Source organism: Pyrus communis, chromosome 2, assembly GCF_041283825.1.
Source record: "Pyrus communis isolate YQ-2024b chromosome 2, ASM4128382v1, whole genome shotgun sequence".
In the NCBI taxonomy this organism is placed as follows: domain Eukaryota; kingdom Viridiplantae; phylum Streptophyta; class Magnoliopsida; order Rosales; family Rosaceae; genus Pyrus; species Pyrus communis.
Genome location: NC_142566.1, coordinates 4,142,119 through 4,166,567, shown reverse-complemented (window position 1 = coordinate 4,166,567; position 24,449 = coordinate 4,142,119). Strand labels below are relative to the sequence as shown.

At 37.7% G+C, this 24,449-nt stretch overlaps 3 protein-coding genes and 1 pseudogene across 5 annotated transcripts; 2 read left to right on the top strand and 2 right to left on the bottom strand.

Annotated features, from left to right (window-relative positions):
• Nucleotides 1-418: 418 nt before the first annotated feature.
• On the top strand, nt 419-4,129 carry LOC137747693 (uncharacterized). Its single transcript, XM_068487849.2, has 3 exons — nt 419-775; nt 1,274-2,212; nt 2,765-4,129. The coding sequence occupies exons 1-3, from the start codon at nt 764-766 to the stop codon at nt 3,797-3,799; spliced, it is 1,986 nt and encodes a 661-aa protein (XP_068343950.1). The 5' UTR covers nt 419-763; the 3' UTR covers nt 3,800-4,129.
• A 236-nt stretch (nt 4,130-4,365) lies between these two features.
• LOC137748015 (NADP-dependent D-sorbitol-6-phosphate dehydrogenase-like) lies at nt 4,366-5,892 on the bottom strand. The gene is made up of 3 exons (XM_088682055.1): nt 5,759-5,892; nt 4,905-5,124; nt 4,366-4,794 (listed from the first exon to the last, which is right to left on the bottom strand). The coding sequence occupies exons 1-3, from the start codon at nt 5,803-5,805 to the stop codon at nt 4,783-4,785; spliced, it is 279 nt and encodes a 92-aa protein (XP_088538181.1). The 5' UTR covers nt 5,806-5,892; the 3' UTR covers nt 4,366-4,782.
• Nucleotides 5,893-15,785: 9,893 nt separating this feature from the next.
• On the top strand, nt 15,786-18,192 carry LOC137748016 (uncharacterized). Of its 2 annotated transcripts, XM_088682032.1 has the most exons (8): nt 15,786-15,906; nt 16,128-16,215; nt 16,308-16,473; nt 16,749-16,821; nt 17,023-17,097; nt 17,221-17,238; nt 17,384-17,399; nt 17,489-18,192. In XM_088682032.1, the coding sequence occupies exons 3-8, from the start codon at nt 16,427-16,429 to the stop codon at nt 17,497-17,499; spliced, it is 240 nt and encodes a 79-aa protein (XP_088538158.1). In that variant the 5' UTR covers nt 15,786-15,906; nt 16,128-16,215; nt 16,308-16,426; the 3' UTR covers nt 17,500-18,192. The 2 variants fall into 2 exon arrangements, with proteins under 2 accessions (XP_088538158.1, XP_088538156.1); XM_088682030.1 differs by lacking the exon at nt 17,384-17,399 and having other exon boundaries at nt 17,221-17,331.
• Nucleotides 18,193-19,380: 1,188 nt separating this feature from the next.
• Nucleotides 19,381-24,146, bottom strand: LOC137747164 (disease resistance protein RUN1-like; annotated as a pseudogene). Its single transcript, XR_015954450.1, has 6 exons — nt 23,519-24,146; nt 22,014-23,124; nt 21,615-21,914; nt 20,631-21,464; nt 19,884-20,532; nt 19,381-19,797 (listed from the first exon to the last, which is right to left on the bottom strand). The product of XR_015954450.1 is annotated as a disease resistance protein RUN1-like (transcript).
• Between the last annotated feature and the right edge of the window lie 303 nt (nt 24,147-24,449).

Genomic DNA, 24,449 nt, shown 5'->3' with positions numbered 1-24,449 from the left:
CTTCAACTAAAAATCTATTATCATTAGTTCCTCAACTCATCAAAATGTATAGCTATGGTTCTTTTTGTCAACTTCGTTAGAATTTTGTCAAAATAAGTTTAAGAATCATTGCTACAATTGGAATCTCTCAACTTACCAAAATGTGTAGCTTACTGTCCTTTCCCTCAATTTCGTGAGAATTTTATTAAAATGAGTTATATTGAAAGGATCATTACTACAATAAGGTTAAAGTTGAGTGATTATTTATTCAATTGAGTTAAAATTATTGAACCATTTCTTTAGTTGGATTAAAATTGAGGGACTAATGGTAATAGATTTTTAATTAAAGGATCATAGTTGCACGTTTTGATTAGTTCATAGACCAATGATAACGATTTTTTTAATTAATGAATCATCGTTACAATTGAGGTAAAATGAAGGGAAGGAAAAGGAGGAAAAAAAAAAAAGAAAAAAAAAAAAGGACTTTAAGAAAATACTTTTCTTGTTCATTTTGTTTTACGTGGAACCCGTTGAGACGATTAAAACCAGAGGCATGACAAGGAACCCATCAATATCATCCATGGAGATTTCCCTTTCCCTTCCCCTCCTCTCTTCATCTGAACAATGCTGTTTATGATTACTTTTGAATTTTTATTCTTCTGAGCATCGGCATTGGCATTGGGTATTGCAGAATCCTAGGATCTCCACGCAGGTGACGGAGGCACCCTTTGAAGAAGAAGAAGAAGAAGATTTTTAGCACATCTCCATCTCCTTCGTCGCAAAAATGATGCAGGGGGTAATTCAAATCTGGGGTTTCTTAAGAAATTCAAAATTGTTTGCAATCATTAAGTTTTGCTATATTATTTTACCGGTCGAAATTTTTTGCTATGTTGGTCAATGGGAATTTAGAGGCAGATTGAATCAGGAATTTGAGATTTTCTGGTTGATTGGCCAGCAGAATTTTCGTTCTTCCTTTTTATTAGTGTCATTACCTGGGAATTATGATCATAATTGATATGAATTGTGAAGCGTAAATGAGGATAATAAATAAAAGACCTAGGTCTTGATTTTAGTAACAATCTAGAAATTGAACATGTAGAATCCAGTGATGAACGCTTTTCGGAGAATTTAATCTTTTGAATACTTGTATGTGATATTTGTTTTTTTTTTTTTTTTTTTTTTGTTTCAATTCGAGGATGAAGAATTGGACTTCGAAATCCTTCATTTAACTTGCTGTTGGAAACTTGAAACTTACTGGTTAATTTGGTGTATTAAAGGCTGTAATTGTTTGTAGGAATTGTCAGCCATTGATGAGCTGCCTGCAAGCAACGTGGAACTCAAACCAGAAAAGTTTGAAGGCGGGAAGGATGGAGGTCCTTCGTTCCATTGTGATCTTTACGACACAGAGTTAGTTCACAAGATAGCTCAAGTGTTCATCCCTGGATTAGCTACAGCTTGTGTTGACAACACTTCTGGTGATATCTTCCGGACCCCTGGTTCAGTGGCTGCTGATATCAGAAAGGAAATGGTGGAGTATATTACTCAGAGAAGCCAAAATTTTGTGGCAGAATCCGTTATCTTGGAAGGTAGCACAGATGCACAAGTATCTGATCATCCGTATGATATCATTTCTGATTTTGTCGATGACTTTGCAAGTTCCAAGAGAAATCTGTTTGGTCGGGTTTCAGGATGGCTGCTAAGTGAAAAAAGAGAAGATAAGATAGATGATTTTGTTCAAGAGATGGAAATAAACGGGTTTTGGTTGATTGATAAAAGAGAAGCTATAGCACAGACTCTGCTTAAAAATGTTGACTTTAAGGATGAACATCACTGCAACATGAAGTTTAACTCTCCAGAAGCGCTTGCCGAGCATGCTTCAAGCTGCAGTTTTAGGTCTATGACTTGCACAAATGAAGGGTGTACTACTGTATTTTGTGCAAGTCACATGGAGAAACATGATTCAATTTGCCCGTTCAAGATAATTCCATGTGAACAAAACTGCTCCAATACCATCATGAGACGCCAGATGGACAGACACTGTATTACCGTCTGTCCAATGAAGCTTGTTAGTTGTCCTTTCTATGCAGTGGGTTGTCAATCCCCTGTACCACATTGTAAAGTTGAGCAACATCGTTCAGATGATATCCATTCTCACTTGCTTTTCATTCTTCAAACTATTCACAAGGAAGCGTCTGCAGAGGATCTAAAGAAACGAGTGGAGCAAGTAGAAAAGGTGAGTTTCTTCGTATTTTGGACTCAATCATACTTTTCCATCCAATAATTGCAAGTCTCATGGACAAAGCAGAAATCTAATTGAGCAATAAGCTTTCAATTTGGTCTTTTTTGAAACAAATTCGTGGTAGCGTACACCGTTTTGCAGCTTCAGATAGGGCTTTTAATGCTTCAGGATATTGAGAATTGGAACAGGAAAAGTATTTTGCTTGATTGCTTCTAAAACAAGACTATGACGATTGGGAATATACATGCTGGAATTGAGTTTGTTGCAATGCTCCAATGTTTTTCTTTTTGAACAAAACCGTCCTATTAAGGTGCAGCTAAGGTAGTGTGCACCGGATATCTATAAAGTTGCAAATCTTGTACGTTTAGAACCCCATATAGTGTATTATACTCTATTTTAGATAACAAAACGACACTGTAAATCTCATATATTGCTTTAATTGTTTCTATTAGCTTTGTATTTTATAATCATGTCTATTTCCCTAGGTTATGATATCAAATACTTGTCCCCTGCTAATTAAAATGAGCACATTTCATTACATGACAGGCATCTTCATCCAGTCAACTAGTGGAAGCTCGAGATGTGAGGTCGTTAACATCTGCAGTCAAGGGTATTGAAGAGAAACTTGGTCCAATGGAAGTGACCAGCAAGCACCCAGAGGATGTTGAATCAAAGCTAGGGCCAGCAGATTTGAGCAGCAAAAATCCAGAGGGTCCTGAAGCAATATTAGGGCCAATGGAAGTGACCAGCAAACCCGCTGAGGATCTTGAAGCAAAACTTCAGCCACAGGAAGTGAACAGAAGTGCACCAGAGGATGTTGAAACAAAACTAGGGCCAAAGGAAGTGAGCAGCAAACCCCCTGAGGATCGTGAAAATAAACTAGGGTCAAAAGAAATGAGCAGCCAACCCCAAGAGGATCTTGAAACAAACCAAGGGTCAAGGGAAGTGAGACCCCGAGAAGATGTTGAAACAAACAAAGGGTCAAAGGAAGTGAGCAGCAAACCCCCTGAGGATCCTGAAACGAAGGTTGGGACAAGGGAACTGAGCAGAAAATCCCCAAAGGATGTTGAAAAAAAGCTAGCACCAAAGGAAGTGGACAACAAACCCCCCAAGGATCCTGAAACAAAGGTTGGGCCAAAGGAACTGAGCAGAAAATCCCCGCAGGATGTTGAAGAAAAACTAGAGCCAAAGGAAGTGGACAGCAAGCCCCTAGAGGATCATGAAGCAAAAATCGGGACAAAGGATGTGGACAACGAATCCCCGAAGGATATTGAAGCAAAACGGGAGCCAACGGATGTGAAAAAAGAATCCCCCAAGGATATTGAAGCAAAACACGGGCCAAATGAAGTGAACAGTGAATCCCCCAAGGATATTGAAGCAAAAGTAGGGTCAAAGGAAGTGAGCAGCAAAGACTCGAAGGATATTGATGCAAACGTAGGTCGTAATGAAATCAGCAGCAAACACCAGAAGGATCTTGAAGCAAAACTGGGGCCAACAGAAGTGAGCAGCAAACACAAGGATAGTGGAGAGAGTAGGGAAACCTCAACTTCTCAAAATGCCTTGGAGGATGCTGAAACATAAATCCTAACCTACCAAGTCTCCTGTTTTACAAAACCTTATTCACGTTTGGTAGAGCCATCGCATTGCCAGAAACTGAGTCATCTGTACCTGTCCTCTTGGTTCTCGACCAGTCAGTTTGATCTTTACGTAGATACTTCTATGATCAGCTTATTTTGTGCCTCATTGTTTATTCTTTGTTTACCTTAATCATTTTTTGTAAGCAATAGAACGTTGTGATACAGTTTATAGGTTTTACTCTGGAATCTTTGTCTAGTGACAATGTGATATCACTTTTGTCAAGTGGCAGTGTAGCCACCTAGTTAAAACATCGGCGACATCTCTTTCTGTCAAGTTCTAATCTCTTCCGAGTACTAGAAATCGCTTCAGTAGTTTTATGACTTGCATATATTTATGGGAGGAAAACATCACTGACCAACCCTTGTGTTATCCTCTATAGTATAGCGATTCCCTTGTGAATTTCTTTTAGCATCGTAAAACTCTTTCCTTTCGGTTATTTCAAGATGAAAGCGGAGCTGCAAACTCAACAGGCCAAATGCAAACAGAGGCCATACAAGGGAAGACGGTCAAAGTAAAAAGAGTAGGTTCATTGAAAGATCAAATTTAGTTTGCGTCCGAGTTTTATCTAACATGTCTATTCAACCTTCAAGAATGATTCAGCCTTTAGTTTACAACTCGGAGAAAGAATCACGACTCCGGTACTCTGTTATTCTTTGCCAACACAAGGCATTTGTTCTGATGGGTACAGAGAACAGTTAAGGGCAAATCTATGCAAACAGATCAACGCCCCAGAACTTGGCAGGTTGATTTGTCCGGTGTTTCCTGTCTACCCTTGCAATCAGGTCCATGTCCTCTTTGGTGAGCTCAAAGACCAAAACTTGGAAATTCTCTTTCAATCTCTCAAGTTTTGACGTCTTCGGGATGACAACTGTGTTCCGTTGGATGCCCCACCTTAGAACAACTTGGGCAGCAGTCTTTTTGTATTTCTAAGCCAGATTCTGACAAAAGAGGAATGTGATTGAGAAGAAACAATCTTACTATATTTGACTGGTAATTTGAAAATAAATCCAGTAATTCAACTTCAAGCGATAAAAAAAAACGAGCTTACCTTAAGAACTGGATCGTCTAGACATGAAACTGAACCAAACCACTCGCTGTTGGCCACAGCACCTCCAAGAGGAGTGTGGGCGGTGACACAGATGCCATGCTTCTGACAGAATTTGACAAGAGATTCACGTTGGAAGTATGGGTGAGTCTCAATCTGATTCACGGCGGGCTTCACATTGGAATAAGCTAAGCAATCTCTCGTCAGAAAGATATCATAGTTACTGCAGATAATTGTTCCATCAGAGCACAATTCATATGCAAAACAATTGACAAATGAATGAAATTAAAATGCCAGAACATAGACTATGAATCTTCCACTAGGGCTGGTGTCATATGTTGCACTAAGCATGAAAAGAGATAAAGAAAATTTAAAGGAGCTTCCCATATCATTTTGTGCATATTCAGAAGCACCCAAACTTGTTGATACCGTGTGGCACAACTCAGAGAATGCTGAATTACTGAAATAAACCTAGTGATATTGCGACATAATTTATAATCTTTCTCTAACCGCACATATCATGTGTAAGTTTGTATTATGCGTCAACAAGCAATAGGACACAATAGTTAACCTCTTCCTGAACTAAACTATATGATATCTCCAACCGAGGCTGTATTTGTAAAAAATTATTACCATTTTAACGCGCACACACATTACTGCAACGTTTCAATTTTCTTCAGCACATTCACTTATATTTTTGTGAGTTGGTTTCCCATATATACCCCAAATGAACTAGGTTGCATAGCTAATACCGTAATATATTGCAGAGGAAGTAAAAGGAAAACATAACCTAAATTCGCAATAACATTATTGATTCAAGTAATGATCCTTGAAATGTGCAAAGTTTGTATGATCACCTAATTCCAATGCTACGAACTAAACCCATAGAGACCAGCGCTTCCATAGCATGCCAGGTAGTTTCCAAAGATATGGTTGTGTCTATTTCTAGCACCCCATCCTCATCCAAAGCACTGCCAGTCGTACCAACTCCTGCATGTATATAATTAGATAGACAGATGAATTCAATAATCTATATAAGAATGAAACAATTTGATGACTAAAAGAAAACAGTTCATAAGAGAATCCAAGATAAGAACGAATTTTTTTTGTCGTTTTTATATTTTAATCATCTAAGGGCACCATTTTAACTCAATAAATTTTCACAATCATTTGTTAACCAGCATACATGAAAAAGAAACTAAGGTTGGATCTGGTACTCTGGAATTGGCTGCGGGTGGGAATGCCCATTTCCCCAATATACAGTAAACCTCTCCAAAGTTATACAGTTGGGACCAAACCAATTTTATAACTTTAGAGGTTATTACTTAATAGAGGTGTAGGGAAAAAAAATAATTATTTTTTGACTTATTTATCCTTATGAATGCTGTATTTCTTAAATAGGATTCCTTGGGCGCCAAGTATTTTATTTCTTGCATATTTTTGTACTCATTGACAATTATAACCATGTGGAGACGTGTTTCCTTAAGATGGGATCAAGAGAAATTATAACTTACTACAATATGGAGTTTATTCTAATACATAATTGGTCCCAAGTTGGCAGCGGAATTTTTTTTTTATTTTTTATTTTTACTTTTTTACTTTTTTACTTTAAGGAGGTTATTCCATTATAGAGTATTACTTTAGAGAGGTTTTAGTGTAATAGAATGAGCACCCACTTTAATTTCTCCCCCCGCTTCGGTTCCATTCCTTCTAATAGAAAAGAAAAACCCAAGCCCAACCCAAGCCAAACCACTCACATAGTCATTGATTTTTTTAATATTCAGCATTTTAGAATCATCCATTGAACCCTAGTTTGATATGGATTAGCGAGTTGGATTAGTATTGCTTTCTGTTTCTTACTGAGCTCATTCAGCCTGCAATGAGTTTGGTTAGAATAGATTATTCAGAAAATTTTCTTTCCACTTATCAATCACGTCCTTGACCATCCAAGCTGTAGAGACATCAGTTGGTAGCAAGGAAACTGTTTGATTCCCTCTTCACTTCAGTCCTCACACACCCTAATCAGCAAGCCCCTTCGATCTCCTAACACAAACCACTCACATAGTCATTGATTTTTTTAATCTAAGCAATCTTAGAATCATCCATCGAATCCTGGTTTGATATGGATTAGTATTGCTTTCTGTTTCTTACTGAGCTCATTTAGCCAGTAATGAGTTTGGTTAGAATAGATTATTCAGAAAATTTTAACACTTTCTGAATATTCTTTCCACTTCTCAATCACGTCCTTGACCATCCAAGCTGTAGAGACATCAGTTGGTAGCAAGTACGCTTGCCTTGGTGGTGATGAAGAGATCCTCTCGCTTAACAAGCCCAGTCGAAAATGCTTCTGCAAGTGCCTCCCCAACCTCTGGTTCATTCTTGTAATCAGCTGAAAGCAGCATTAACTCGTCAATGCATCTTACAACCGCAAAGGTAATTTGCGCTACAAGCTACAAATAGATTACCGCCATATGGGGCAAAAATGATTACGAGAAGCTAGATTCAAATGCTTTAGCAGGCACAAGAATGATCTGTAATCGGAATCAGATTCCAAATTTCGTCTCGTATGATGCCAAAGCCGGAGTGAGTCCGGATATCTTCTACATTCCGATGCATTTCTACTGTCCTACATCACGCACACACAACACAATGCTCTAGCATACAAGAAGCAGTTGATGCAACGAAACCCAGATGACAAATTAATGAAAGGAAAGGAAAGAAATCAAACCCATATGAACAAACAAGAAAGTGTAAGGTTGGATGATAATTAAGTTAATGGAAGAAAATGGAGGAGAGAAAGATAAGGGATGATGGATAGTTGGATTCCAGCGCAATCGAAATGGCGATAGCCAAGGTTGAGGGCATTGATAACGAGGTCTCTGATTTCGTTTCCTTCCCACGCGCCAAACACCCAGACCCACTACTGGCATTTTGAACCCACTGCTGAGTGTTATCGCCATTTTCCCCACCTTTCTTTCTTTCGAGTTCGGATTTTGGCCTCTGCCCCTGCCTCACTCACTGTAATATACTTGCCCTTCTCTCTCTCCGTATTAATGGCAGTCAAAGATGGAATTAAAGATAATATCCTCTTTCTGATGTGTCCAAGGGGGAGAGAATCAGAGATGGTTTCTTTTTGTCCATTTGTCACTCTTTTTATTCGTAACGCTATTACCAAAGTATTGAGCTTTAGGCAAATTAGAGAGATTTCTCTATATATTCAAATTGATTTCAGGCGAGCATGAAGGATTTTGATTTTTCTTTGGTTTTAGATTCGTGGGTGTGTTATTACGTCGTCAAGAATGGCCGGCGTAAAAAAGATTGGAAAATTATTGTGTTTGCGTTTTGAATTTGATTTCTAATCAAACGATTGAATAGCTGAGCAAAAAACCTCTTTTCAACCTACGTTCTTTCTCTGCCCCGAAACAAGACATTAAATGAACAACCAAATAATATGAAATGGTGGAGGTGAAGATCAAGACAGAATCTAAAAAGAATTGAAACTGAATCTACTTGCGAGAAAATAAATTAAATTAAGAACAAATGCATAGAAAACAAAAGTGCTTAGACAAATTGTCATTTAACCCCTAAACCTCAACTTTGTCTCTTTTTGCCTTTGTACTGCTAAAATCTATTACCAAATCCATCAAAATTGTTTGCGTAAAACAAAGAAACTTATCGTTGCTGAGATGTGTGTCATATAAGAACAAGTCCACTTATTGGTGGATTGCCAGGTGGAGTTCCTTTAAGATAGTTACCATTTAAAGTAAATAATTGTCACATCCTGACCCGGGCTCCACCACATCTCTTGCTCGACTCCGTCGTAGTGCGATATTGTTCGCTTTGAGCCCTGACCACACCTTCACGGTTTTGTTTCTGAGAACTCACGAGCAACTTCTCAGAGGGTCACCCATCTTGGGATTGCTCTAGCCCAACTTCGAAGCCAATGAGCTCCCAAAAGGCCTTGTGCTATATAGAGGTGGGCATGTACATATAACGCATAGAGTATCCTCTCCTCTGGGCGATGTAGGATCTAACAATCTAGTGAGTTCCCAAAAGGCCTCGTGCTATATGGAGGTGGGCATGTACATATAAGGTAATAGAGGATCCTCTCCCTTGGGTGATATGGGATCTAACAATCCACCCCTTTAGGGCCTCGACGTCATCATCGGCACACTTCCGGCCAGGGATTGGCTCTGATACCAAATTGTCACATCCCGACCTGGGATCCACCACATCCAGGGCTCGATTTCGCCGTAGCACGATATTGTCCATTTTGGGCCCCGACCATGCCCTCACGATTTTGTTTCTAAGAACTCACAAGCAACTTCCTAGCGGGGTCATCCATCCTGGGATTGCTCTAGCCCAAACTCGCTTAACTTCGGAGTTCCGATGAACTCCGAAGTCAGTGAGCTCCCAAAAGGCCTCGTGCTATATGGAGGTGGGCATATACATATAAGGCATAGAGGATCATCTCCCTTGGACAATGTGAGATCTAACAATAATAATCGTCTCAAGAGGACAAGGGCAATGGCAAGTAATTTGCCCTTATTTTTCACTCTGAATAGTACTTGCGTTTGTACAATTCCACCCATTTTTGGAAAGGGCAAGGGTAAAGACAATAATACTATTGCCAAATATATATATAAATTTTTTTATGCTTTGTAAATTTGTTCCTTGAAAATAAAGTGATTGTCTAATTTCAATAATTTATTTCAAATACAAGGCAAAAGCATAGTATTACAACCTAGTACGATATTAAAACAATATTATTCTCAGTAGCCTACAACTTTGGGCATCCAATGCGTGGTGTTAGGGCATCCAATGCGTGGTGTTAGGGCATCCAATGCGTGGTGCTAGGGCATCCAACGTATGGCCTAATTATTTTATATTTTTAAATTTTTTTACGTTGGGTTAATCTTGGTCGTTGATTTTCAAATTTTGAAATTAGACACACCATAACATGCCATGTGTGGCAATGGTAATAATTTAATTTGTTTGGTTGGAAATTCAACGACTCACGGCAAGCCACGTCAACAAGTCGTTGGGGCTTTGCTGCTGGTTTGTTGCAACAGGGACCACCTCTGCAGCTACAATTGGTTGCTTGCCTATTTTTGCACTTGTGTGATACGTGCCTAAGAGAAAAACAAAGTTGTGGCCAGCATTAGCATGTCATCATGCTAATGTCAGCTTGCCCGCTGGTGTAAGGCTAAACTTATTTTGCTTGGGCTTTTGGAGGATTGTGTTTGTCCCACCACTTGCCCCTATCAATTAGAACTTATGGAGATGGCTTTTTGGGTTGGAGGGCATCTTTTGGGACCTTGCCTTACCTTCCACCAACCCGTGGACATGCTCTTAGCTTCCCTTTACTATTTGCCAAGGAAAAAACAAATGGATTTAAATGATTTGTGAAATATAAGAAAATGAGCTAAGAAGACCATTCGTGACTCAACACATCTTCCAAGTTGATCACTTACACTCTGCTTATGAGTTATACACCATTCGTCAGAAGTTAGACGGGTCATTGCGTGAATATGCCTATCGCTTCAGTGACATACCAAGGGAACCCTCCTATGATTAACCCCTATCAACAAGTAAGGAGTGGAAGTCAAGTTCTACTAAGGGAGAAGGTTTTGGCCATCTAGACACCCATTGCATTTTCTCTTGCCTCACTTAGCTACCTACTAAATAACCAAATGTATTCGTCTCTTGACAAGATAAATGATTTGTACTCTCAACAAGCTCATTACAACAAGAGGGATAAAGGTTCGTATCAAGACAACCCTTGAACGTACCTTCAACTATTATGACCGTGTGGTCAAGCCTCGCTCTTTCAAAATGGGGGACTAGGTGCTGAAGGTAATGCTTTTATAAGAAGGCATACACATTACAAATGTTTTGACCTTCAACCGTTTGAGATCATTTGTAACAAAAGCCATTCGACAAATATTTAATGAAGAGGGAATTCAGACAACTTCATCTGAGTCTTTTACATTCCTAGCATTGGAACACCTGGTTTACGCTGACCTACATCTATACTCTATCTCAGAACCTCATCATGCTTATTTGACATAAAGTAAGTGAAACTAAGTGTTATAACCAACATGATTCACATATCCAAACAATGGATTCCTTTATGCATAACAAAACATTCATAAGCATCACTCATGTCAATCACCATAAACATCGTACATTTCAACACATTCATACATAAGAGCTTTGAAGGGGTGTCAATGAACATTTTGCCATTCAACACTTGCTACAATGTGCCTCGGCAACTTGCCCTTATTCTCACCATCTAGATGATGAAGCAATACACCTTCGTATCACCAACCAAGTGGTGATGACTACAACCTGTACTCTAATATCCTTCAACAACTTGCCACTTTTTCCACCAACCAGGTGATGAAGGCATTCATCTTTGTATCACCAACTAGGCGATGAAGAGTACAACCAGTACTTTAAGAAACAATTTTGAGTTTCGGTAACTTGCCACTCTTCTTATCACCAACCAGGAGATAAAGGGCACAACCAATACTCTGATAAACAATTTTGAGTTTCGAAACTTGCCATTCTTCTTATCAACTAGGTTATGAAGGAACTTACCTTCGTATCACTAACCAGGTGATGAAAAGCACAACCAGTACTCTAATAAACAATGTTGAGATTCGGCAACTTGCCACTCTTCTAACCAACTAGATAATGAAGGAACTCACCTTCGTACCACTAACTAGGTGGTGGAAGGCATGACTAGTACTTTAATAAACATTTTTGCCTCGGCAACTCACCATTTTTCTCACCAACTGGGTGATGAAAGAACTTACCTTTTTTTCATCAACTAGGGAAGAACAGTACAACCTGCACCTGTAGATTCTTAGCATTCATAAGCAGTCAAAAATTTTCAAGCCTTACAACTCGGAAAAGGCATATACAAACTCAACAAAGCCTTCCACACTCTTGCTTAAGAGTGTGGAAGCAAAATCGTATTATATGGTTCAATAAACCTTAAATAGCTACAACACGTAGATTGTCTTCTACACCCTTGGTCAAGAGTATGGAAGCAGAATCATATTATATGGTTCAACAAACCTTCAACAACTAAAACATAAACAAACCTTCAACAGCTACAACATGTAGATTGTATTCTACACTCTTGCTCAAGAGTGTGGAAGCAAAATTGTATTATATGGTTTAACAAACCTCCAACAACTACAACATGTAAAATGCCTTCCACACTTTTACTCAAGAGTGGGGAAGCAAAATCTATATATGTGGTCTCTCCCACATTTTCTTGTCCATAGTTCACAAAAATAAAAAAATAAATCTGGCAGAAAAAAAAATTTAGCAAAAAAAAAATTATGCCAAAAAAAATCCGAAATTAATTAATTATTTATTATGACATGTGGAGAAGGCCAATAAAACTTCAACACATATGAAACTACATGTAGATTGCCTTCCACACTCTTGCTCAAGAGTGTGGAAGCAAAATCAATTTATGGAGTCCTATAAAATGCTTCCCACACTTTAAAGGGTAGAACTTCTCACACCCTTGAAGGAAGAGAGCTTCCCACACCCAAGGGAGAGAGCTTCTCACACCTTTTGAAGGGAAAAAGCCTTCACACACTTTGAGGGAGGAAGCCTCCCACACCTTGAAAAGAGGAAGCTTCACACTTTGCCTAACTACAAAAAATTCAAAAAGCCTTTCACACTCTTGCTTAAGAGTGTGGAAGAAAAATCTATTTATGTGGTTCAAAAAAGCTTCAACCGAAAGTTTCAACAAAAAATTCAAAAAGCCTTCCACACTCTTGCTCAAGAGGGTGGAAGTAAAATCTATTTGTATGGTTCAAAAAAACTTCAACCGAAAGCTTCAACAAGAATTCAAAAAGCCTTCCACACTCTTACTCAAGAGTGTGGAAGCAAAATTTATTTATGTGGTTCAAAAAGGCTTCAACCAAAAAACTTCACATACAAAGCCTCAACCAAAAAGCTTCACCTACAAAACTTCAACAAAAAAGTTTCACCTACAAAGTTTCAACTAAAGAGCTTCACCTACAAAGCTTCAACCACTCAAGTTATGTGCCCAAAGTAAAAAGTTTCAACCATTCAAGGCATGTACACAAATAATATCAATCATGGGGGTAAAGGTATAAATAATTATTTGAATATTTTTCAAAGAGGAGTATAGGAGCATTGTTGGATTTGTAATAGAGATAAGGTACATCTTATTTTATTAACGAGTCTATTATTTTGTTTGACCTCAACTCATTTCACTTGTAAATTGAACTTAAATGAGCAAAAAAATAAATAAACCGAATTAGAAATTTCGAGCATATTTAAAGCTCCCCATGTGGTGCTCACTTCATGAAAACTGTGGTGTTTTGTTTTGAATGTGAGAACGACTAACACGAAACAAGGGTGCTAGGTCAATTTCATTACAAATCCACAAACAAAAGACATATGGGTATAATTGAGGGATTGGAGGAGATGGGAGAGATTGGAGGGAAACTGTTACAAAATTCGTATTTATGTGGAGATGATCAGTAAATTGGGTTGAAAAGTTTTCTAATTTCACTCAGATGAAGGTGTGCAAAACCACTTTGGTGGTTTAGGTTTCTGCGCCGCCTCCTTCTACAGTATTGATGGTGTTTTGTCTATTTGCTTTGTTGGCATAAAAAATTTTCCTTTATGGGCCTTCGGGTGGATATGGTTAGGGGTGGAAAAAATTCCCAAAATTCCCAAACCAAACCAAAAAAATACCGATCCCAAACCAAAAATGTCCCAAACCGATTTTCCCAAAATTTTGGTATTCCCATACCGAAAAAATACCGAAATTTCGGTATGGGAATCGGGATTGCCTTTCCAATATTTCGGTATTCCCATACCGAACCGAAAATATATATTTTTAATTATTATATATATATTATTTTTAATTATAATTAGAATTAATTTGAACCATTAGATTGTTTCAAATTAATCTATGTCGTCCATCTATTCCTTGTTAGGCTTTCAGGTTTTAGCTTTGTTTGTCCCCATCGAGGACTGAACTGACTCCACTCCAGTTTCTAACTTTCATTTCATTTCTCAGTCTCTCTCTCTCAGCTCGGTCTCACTCAAAGCAATAGGCAGATGCTATTGTGCACAGATTGGTAGATTGCTTTTGAATAGGCAGATTGTGCAGTGTACACATATGCTTTTGAATTGGCATTTTTGTGCACAGATTAGTATAAACAAATTGGCAGATTGGGCTTGCCTATATGTCAAATTTTCAATATAAAATGTTGAATTTTAGCCCAAAAGCATAATATGTCAAATTTTTGTCCAAAAGCCCAAAACCATTTCGGGATTCCCGATTTGTCCCGAAATCCCGAAACTATTTCGGGATTCTCAAAATTGGGATTCTCGAAAATTTGGTTTGGAATCGGTATTGAAATTGGGATTCCTGAAAATTTAGATATGGTTGCTGGTGTTGGTTTACTTTTTTGGCGACTGAATTTTTTTAGATACAATTTTATGTATTGGTTGCGATCTTTAATGTTGTGAAATTAGGGAGTAGTTTTTTTTTTTTCTTCAAATGGGGCTGCTTTATATATGTGTTTTTGTTTTAGGGTGATTGTGTTTTGTTGGTGCTGACAGAAAATTAGATGACCCGAGCAATAGAATGGCGAGGTCCATGGTGGATGTGGCGGTAATGACTTGTGGCAATGGACTGATTTTAATTGGGTCATCATATGTTTTGCTTGGATTTCTATGCGCACTTGACCTAGATGTAACGTGTTTTAACGTTTTATCTTTTTTAACATTTTCTTTTATAAATGAAGTATATGTCTAACAAAAAAAAAAAAAAAAAACCTTTTTCATTTCCATGTTCTCTTTTTATTTAACATCATTTACATAAAGAACAACTAATGAAAATGGCCTCAAATTTGTTATTTATCCAAACACACTTAATGAACTTTTTTAGTTACAAGAGCAAAAGACAGTAGTAGTATTTTAATAAGTTAAAGATTAGATACAGTATCAGTATCACAATTAAGTTAAAGTTGACATCAACAATTTTTTCTTCATAAAAACGACAAATGTTTCTTCAAAATTTTCATTAAAAATCATTCATTAATGTGTTTTTCAATGCAAATTTGTTGCGTGAAACTTTTTCCATTAAAGCTTCCTTATATAAAATGATTAAGACAAAAACTAGTTATTTGATCTAAAAAATATTGATTGGAACCATAAAAATGCAAGGAACAAGCTTCAGCAAGACCCATGTGTGCAGATGCGGTTGCATATGCTCAAATCAAAATCAAATTGCTGTTTAAATTTTCAACTCTATTTCTCTTGTATATAAAATACTTCAATGATAGGTTAGGTGGTATGCACGTGGGGTAGTGTTGGATTTCAAACTTTTTCATGTTAGAGCTAAGACACTAAGGTCTCGTTTGGCAAGTTGAATTGTACTGACTATTTCAGTCGGATATGATAAATAGTCGTTGGATAATACTGACTAAATTAATCAAGCGTTTGGTGCAACATTGGACTAATAGTCGTATTATTTATACTGGGTCTGTTATTATCTAGAAACCTAAAGAACTTTCAAATCCTATACTCAAAGCAAGAAGCAAATAAAAATTCCCCCATATTAGAGCAAAACCTAATTTCAACTATTTTTGATTATGTGCTGGATTAACATAACTTTATATTATAATTAATTTTTTTGATAATTTTGAAATAATGATTGATGGTAAAATGAAGGGAAAAAAAGGATCCGGCAAGGATTTCAGATTTGAGAACAACGTTTAGCAGCCGGGTTTGGGTTTTAGAGTCGGGTAATTCCAACCCGGTAAATTCCATATCAATGCTTAAACCCCCAAGCCCAAACCCTGCAGCTGCTTCTTCTTTCAGCTTCAGAAGGTTAGGGTTTCTCTCTCTCTCTCTCTCTCTCTCTCTCTCTCTCTCAGACTTGTCTCTGCCTCTCTAGCCCTCGCCGTCCTCCTTCTTCTTTCAGCTTCAAAAGGTTAGGGTCTCTCTCTCTCTCTCTCTCTATATATATATATATATATAAATGTTTCTGTATACATATCATTTGTTTCGCTTCAAATAAAAAAAAGGAAATTTCATCAATTCTAGAATTCGGGATTGATGAAGTTTGAATATATGAAATGAAGTTGTATGTCACACCAGCTAAAATCTTTGTGGAAGTAAATTGTATAAATATTTGGGTGTTTGAATTTCTAGGGGTCAGGCCTCACAATGGGGAGGAAGGCTCGTCACAGTGACAGTGTGTTTGAGGACCGATGGTGACTTCGACAGCGATGAGCTGAATGTTAGTTTAGTTTGCAAGTCTGTTGTTTGGTTTCGGTAGTTATCTGGTTTTGTTTTGGTGATTGTGTTGTTAATTGATGATTTGTGATGTAGATGGAGCAGGAAGAGGATGACTTTGATGATGAGCACGGCGGTAGGAGGAGGAAGAAGATGGACGAGAAGAAGGGGAAGAGGAAAATGATTATGAGAAAAACGATAATAAAGATGCCGAGATGGAAGAACTCGAGAAAGAATACATGAATCTTCGTCATCAGGAGCAGTAAGAGACTTCTGTTCACAATCCTTTTATTTTTTATTAAAAACTTGTGATGCTTAATTAGACTGACGACGTAGAACTAAATAATGTGAGTGTAGGAGATAATATGCATAGCAGTTGGAGGTTGGTGACGAAATTTGATATTAGGTTACAGAAGTTATACATGCGTCTGCAATTATTGAGTTCGAGATAAAAAGAAGGAACACACATCTATACATAGGTATAGGCGGATGTATGAAGTTAATTTTGTTCATCGTTTATTCCCTCTTTCCATGCAGAGATATTTTAAAGAATCTAAAGTGCCATAAGGACGAAGATCTTCTTAAAGGTCAAGCAGTGAAGAACCAAAAGGTGCGTTGTTCAAGATAATAGCTCTTGTAATATCCATGAAATAGGTTTTATTTTCATCATGAAATTATTGCTCCTTGATTAGAGCTTCTTGTTATGCCTCGCCTTAAAGTTGACAAAAAATATTTATGTAGTGGATTATTGTTTGATCGATGTTTATTTTACCCATTTTTTATTTTTTATTTTTTTTTCATTTTCCCGAAGGCTCTCTGGGACAAAGCTCTTGAGTTCAGATTCTTGCTTCAGAAAGCATTCTCAAATTCAAATAGATTACCACATGTCGCTTTTGCTTCCCGCCCCCCCCCCCCCCCCCCCCCCCCCCCCCTCCTCTCCTCTTTTTTTTTTTTTGTAGCTTTTTGACATGTTAAGATATTATGTTCTTACCCGAGAGGTTGTCTGCAGGAGCCAGTTAGGTCTTTATTTTGTGATTCACATCAGGTTGTCAGTACAGCATATTCTGATCTAGTTGACTCATCAAAGCGAACTTTAGATTCTCTAGTGGAACTACAAGAGGTAGCTGTCATAAAAACTTGTTGTCTACCTAGTACTACTTGGTCTGTGGTTTAGCTTCATACCTTGTGGTAATATAATATAAATTATTACAATTTGTTAATATTGACATTTGTATATGCTAAAATTTATCACATCATGCCATTTTTTCTTGTTACAGGCTTTACTTGAGAAGAATCCATCCATCGTTCAAGAAACAGATAGTATGTGCAAAGTACATTTATCATACTATTATATTTATTTTGTAATACAATTGGCTCTCTATTATTGTTGTGCATTTGCTATTGGCGTGATAAGAATTGCCAGTATGTGTAAGGTTTGCTATGCTGGTACTGAGTTATTATTACGAGAGTAAGAGTGTCAATCAAGAGGAATGGATTAAGCTGAGCCTTGCCCAAGCTCATCCCAAAGTACAAAGCATCGAGCTTGAGCTTGGACCGGCTCAATTGTTAACCTAAATCTTCGCACATCAGCTTTGGGTCAGTTGAATTGTAATAAAGTTTGTGCTTAGTTCTAATTGAGATCAAGGCAGTCCCAACAGGTGATGGTTTACACACAATAGGTTGGAAATTCAGAGTAGTTTGATCGGTCAGAAATATTGTTGTATTCAACAAAAATTAGACACTGATTTTGTATGCAGCATTCAAGGAAACATCAATAGGGTTTAGGTATATGTTCCAGTGGTCAAAAGCATAATGTCGGCATAGAAGCTAAATCAGTTGGGTCTTGCTTTGTTGATCTGAGGATAGCCAGCCAAGATGAAGCCAGATTTGTAATCTGCCCCAGGACAAATCTTTCCTGCTTGATCTCGTATAAACCTTAGCCTGATTAAGCAAAAAAAAAAAAAAAAAAAAAAAAAGAAAAGACTTTTATGCTACTTTGGTCTAATCGACTGTCCTAGTTTGTACTGTTTTCATTTTCATTAGTTTCATACTGCATTTGTTCATGTAGTGCTTCTCCTAGTAAATATCATGTCCTGAAGGTAAATCTGGACAATCTAAGAAGTCAGAGTCATCTAAGAACATTGACGGTGATGGTGATGAGGATTGGTCACAGATTTCTCAGTTGCTGTCGAGGTACTCAGATCGTACTTTAGATATTCTGAGAAGAATTATGTTCTACTAACTACATATGCTCGTGTTGAAGTCTATCAATACTTGTATAAAACTGAAATAATTTTTTTCATCTTCATGCCATATTTCACTGCTCCATATGGAGCAGCAAAAGGAAATGTGGAATTTTTCTGTTTTATTGTTTAAAATTCTCGTAACATTCAAGTACCTTACTATTATTGCTGTATTTCAATACCATAGTATCTAACTTTTGTTATACTTCAATATATAGTTTTTATCAGTTAATACATCAGCCTGTTATGTTATTTTGTCTCAACTGTTTAATATGCAATATACCCGTTGATAGTTTTCTGACATTGAAATTCCATTAGGCACTAAAGTAAATTTGTTTGTTATCCAAAGGGGCCGGCAAAGAACATTGAAATGAATTTGTAAATCATACTTGTAAAAAATCTATGTTGCCATGTTTACTTTGAGATGTAGGGCAGTTCTGGTATAAAAAATCTTCTACTTGTAGTCATGCTCATCTATAAATTCATTGCAGTTAAATGTCCCATGGATTTTACAATTTCCTTAGTGCTATTTTACTTCTCAAACGAGGTACAAATTCATTGTTTGAGGAAGGATGCATTCTGTTAATTTGATACCATATTTGAACAATATTTTGCATCGTTTGTGGTGTTTACTTCAATTTTCATTTTGGATGACTCTGAGTTTTACCAGCAGTTACTGAAAAGAATTTTTTGAGACAATTGACCCAGCATCTTCTGGTAAAATTATTAGGGCATCTCATACGTAATACATGATTGCATTTCAATGTGATATACTGTTTATCCAAATCTATAAGCGTTTCGGTAAATCAAAACAGTCAGATTGCATTTAAAAATTGTGGCTTTTGAAATTGTTTATGATTGTATACGCCCAAGTGATGCCGGATATCCCTGTTAATTTTCTTTTGCATGAGGTCGTAAGCAATCAGTGGCAGGGAAGAAAAATTTGGTAACGCTAATGCCATAATGTACACAATATTTGATGATGCTGAAGACATTTGAACTTGATATCTAATAGGATAGCAAGGGTCTTTCATATCCCAAGCGGTTAACATGGCTTAGTTATGAACTCCCAAGTCTTGTGTTTGAAGGCAGAGAACATCTTGAAGACAAGGTGATAATGTAGAGATGTCTGTATCTAGTAAAATTAATAACTCATGTAGGGCTTTTTGACTACTGTCGCTTCTTTTTCTGAGAGATGGAGGGCCGAACGATTTGAGTTAGCGTGAGAAGGAAGACGGCAGCAGTGACTAGCCCCCTCCATCCTCCCAGATGGCAGTTATTGCCTCTGGCACTCGCTGCTGCAATTTTGTGATCAAGATCGCTCTGTTGCTCTTCTTCTTTGTCTGAAAAACATACAAATAACAGAAAATTTTGAGACAACTTAAATGAAATGAATACGGGCAGACCGCTTTAATGGAGCATAATTTACCTGAGTCCATGATGAGGGTATTCAACCATTTCGGCCTACAGAAATCAACATTTTTCATTTCTGCTTCACTGAACCAGGATAACAAGTACATTCCTGATATGTGTTCCAGCGGTGACAAATCTCCACCGATGACAAATGGATCATTAGGATCTGGAGTGGTGTTGTGTTTGGTACTCATCTTGTCTTGGTGCTCTTGCACAAGCTCCACACCAAATTCCTTTACCCGAAAAGTCTCAAAATGTTCCATCGTCATTACGGAAACAACCTCTTCTTCCCTCGTCATTACGGAAACAACCACTTCATCTCCACATTCTAATATTATTGTTTCATTGTCCAATGTCCAATGGCTCAACCATGTCACATCTCCTCCTCTCACTCCTTGACCACGGCAGAATCTTGTGCCATAGACCCACTTCAGACCCTTGCTCTTGTTGCTCACTTCAATACTCATTAGTGGAGAACGACAATAAGCCGCACCCCAAACCACCTTGATTGCATAGGTAGCAAAGATGTTCAAGCCTCGAATTTTGTGACTTGCAAGAAAAGGCACAATAAAAGAAATTGAGGACTTGGTACTTTTATGGCTAAACCGACCAGGAACCTCATTCCCAGCAAAAAATACGTTGTATATACCATGTTGATGCAGTCCCTGTGTACATGGCATGGAAACGACTATATTAGGCAACTCTTTCCGATGTGTGTGTGTGTGTGTGACAGAGAGAGAGAGAGAGAGAGAGAGAGAGGCACCTGAACGGGACTCCAAATCCAATCAACTCTGCCAATAGGTTTAAAATTTTGCAAGCCGAAACGTTTCCTCATTTCCAAGTTGTGCAAGCTGAAAAGTTTCATCATTTCCACATCAACTCTGCCAATAGGTTCTAACTTGTGATAGTACTCCCACTCAAGTACATTGTGGTTCGCACCCTCATAGGTCAATGCTCTCAACTCATTGGCTTGATATGTTATAGTTTTTAATGATATGCAACCATGAACAGTAAGCAATCCAACTTTTGGCAGCCCCACAACTGATTCGAGCCTCTTACATCTTGATAAAGAGAGAACAATGAGCCTCCTCAAACCTTTGATGAAAACAGGTAGCCTAGAAATTGGACTATCATCTAAATATAGATATTGCAACAAGGATAGATTACTTAAATCCGTAGCAAAGGCATCATCAGAAAGATTGCACCCACTAAGGTTTAACCTTACTAAAGAACATGGCAAATAAGTCAAGATACTCGAACTTGTACCAGGCCGTAATTCACTTAGAATACCATCTGTTTCGAGAACTTTCACAGATTCCATCTTCTTCGTCATCTCATCAAGATTTGAGCAACCAGATAAATTGATTGTTTCAAGTGATTTTAGCATGCCCATGTTAGGAAGCATCCTAAGATTCTTGCAATCCTCCATATTCAAGTACACAAGTCTCTCTAGGTTTCCAATGGATTCATGAACATCAAGCAGGCTTTCGCAATCTACAAGAATCAATTCCTCTAGATTGGGGCAGTATGAGAAGTCCATGGTTTGACTAAGGCCATGAGAATGGCTCACATCAAGGATCTTCAATGAAGGAAGAAACTGCAGGAAAAAAAATTAAAAAAAAAAGAAAAAAAAAAAAGAGAAATAATATTTGTGGGAGTTAATTCTAACATATGCAATTTAGTCAACGAATCAAAACTTAAAAAAGCAAAAGAAAGAAAATGAATTGAGATGCGTAGAGTAACATACCTTTGTTCCTTTGTAGACTTGTGTCAAGCTACTATATTGCATTTCAAGAACAATTAGGCACTCCAAAGGAAAATCAATGGGTATAGAATCCAAAGGAAATTCAGGCCAACACAACCATCTTAATCCTGTAGGGAAATTTGCGTAACATCCCTCTAGCCGTACACGTCTAAGATGGAGTAGTTGTAATTTGTGCATCCTTTCAAATGCATTGGTTTCAAAGACTGTCTCATTTGTGTTTATTGGACTGTTTGCAGGATGCCAATGCGTGTCCAGGAAAAGACCTTGGATTGTTTGTGTACCCTAAAGAAAAAAGGGAACAACATTAATATGGATAATTTTCACAAGAAGAGAAAAACATATATATATATATATATATATCTATATCTATATCTAAAAGGCATGTTTCTACATAGTCTTTTCCCTCAGTACTTGCAAGGAATCCTTATGACGCCATAGTCTACTACGTTTCTCAGGCTCTTCTGATTCTAGGCAAACTATTTCTCTTCCCATATCACGAATCAGATCGTGCATGTTCACCTTGTCGTGTTTATCAATTTTCACCAAGCATCTATCAATGAGATTTTGAATGCCAACAGTTGTATAGAAATCACATCCATCTAGTATTCTAACAATGTAGTTTTTGTCCCTTCCTATTAGGAAACAAGCAATGTGGAGGAATAATTTCCGATCATGGTCATCTTGTAAACTGTCATAGCTTATTCTTAGTTTATTCATGATTTCGCCATTAGGAATAACTTTTAGCTTCTCCAATGCACTTTCCCACACACCCATACTTTCGCCTAACAGAGAAGAACCCAAAACTTGAAGAGCTAATGGAAGTCCTCCAGCATGTTGCACTAGCTTTTTTGAATATTCCATGTAACCTTCAGGGGGATGGTCCTGGCCAAACGCATGCCAGCTTAAGAGCTCCAACGATTCATCGTAATCCAAAGTTTCAACTCTGTGGACCTTAGTAACTTGATGTGCCTTTAGCAACCTTTCACGCCTTGTTGTTATGATTATTTTACTTCCGGGATAAAACCAATCTTTCATCGGTAGTACTGCATCTAATTGGTCCATATGGTCTACATCATCAAGAACAAGAAGAACTCTTCTAGAGCTTATGGCTCTTTCAATCTTACTTATTCCTTCACTGACGTTGTGCACTTTCTCCTTCTTCCCCTTCAAAATATCATAAAGAAGTTGCATTTGCATTTGAACTAACCCGTTCGGTTGACTTGCCGTTTCTCTGATATTTTCAACAAAGCTGCTCCCTTCAAAACTTGTAAAATTTGAATTGTAAACATATTTAGCAAGTGTTGTCTTCCCAATTCCAGACATCCCATGCACAGCAACTATACCAACATCAGTTGATCCATCTTGTAACCACAAATTGATGTTTTTGACTCGAGATTGGATTCCAATCAAGTTGGATTCAACAGCCAAGGGTGTGCGAATTAGCTTGTCACCAATCACCTTGACAATTTTTGTGATAAACTTTGACTCGTACCTACGAATTTGCAAAAAAATGAAATATAAATCAAACATGTTGTCTACCTAAGAAAGTTACAAAGGTAACAACCGGAAGGATGCTAAACTTACACATTATTTTGACAGCACAACTTAATTAGCTAAAAATAAAAATGAAACTTTGTTGACAACATGAAACAAGGGAAAACGAAATTATGAAAGTTATTATATGCACTTTTGGTAAAAGAATTATTGTATACACAGAGGATTCGAACTAAGAGGGGATTCGAACTCGACACCTGTAAAACACATGGGTTTAGAGAGATAAGAACAAATTGTTCAGAAAAAGGAAGGCAAAGCAAATTTTTGGTTAAAAATAAATTAACCTTCCAATATTGACGCTAGAAAGATAAAAGAGGGCAAATGAAAGTTACCCATCAGCTTGATTCATCCCTGCTAGATCAGCAAGCTCTGCAAGTGCCTCCCTCCATCCCCGCACCTTATTCGGCGACTGAGTTTTCTCGTGTCTTGCAAATGCTTTTCCGATGCTTCCCGTCTGCTTCCTCAAATGGGATGGATCGACATCGTAGAAGACTGGTAATACTACATGGTCCGAGGTAGTCCTCTTGCGTTCAAGGATCATGACAGGCTCATCAAGGCACCATCTGGATGACGCGTAATCTTTCGAAAACACGACAACAGACGTTCGTGATTGCCGGATTGCTTTCTGTAGTCCTGGCTTGATATCTTCTCCTCTCTCAAGTTCGTCGTCATCTCGGAAGGTGAGAAATCCTGCGTTGTTCAAGGCTGTGTAGAGGTGGTCGGTAAAAGTCCTGCGAGTGTCTTCACCTCTGAAACTCAAGAAAACATCGTAACGGTAACCCCAATGAGTGTTGGAATCAGAGGATGTTCCTTGAGCTGCTCTCACAAGCGCCATAGTTTACGATCGATGAACAAACAAAATAAATGCCGTGTCTTTGCCAGGGAGATATTTAAGGCTCTATTTAGTAATTAGTTGGCTCATTCCTATCTACTTCCTGGAAAAATTGCAAATGAAAACTCGTCTCATATTTTTGTAATTGACTCGTTTTAGTCAAAGCAAAATTAGTTGGGTCGTTTTAGTCAAAGCAATTATTATTAATTGGGGCGTTTCAGTCAAGCAGATGAAAATAAATGCTGTGTCTTTGCCAGGGAAATATTTAAGGCGCTAATTAGTTGGCTCATTCTATATATACTAAATGCCGGTGGAAAAGTACTGTTTATTAACAGTGTCGTTCCGGTTTTGCCCCTGATCTAACACCCATTTTTTTGGCATATTGAAGATGCTACATGAAATGTCGTTTTTACCCCTTTCCTTCATCCTTT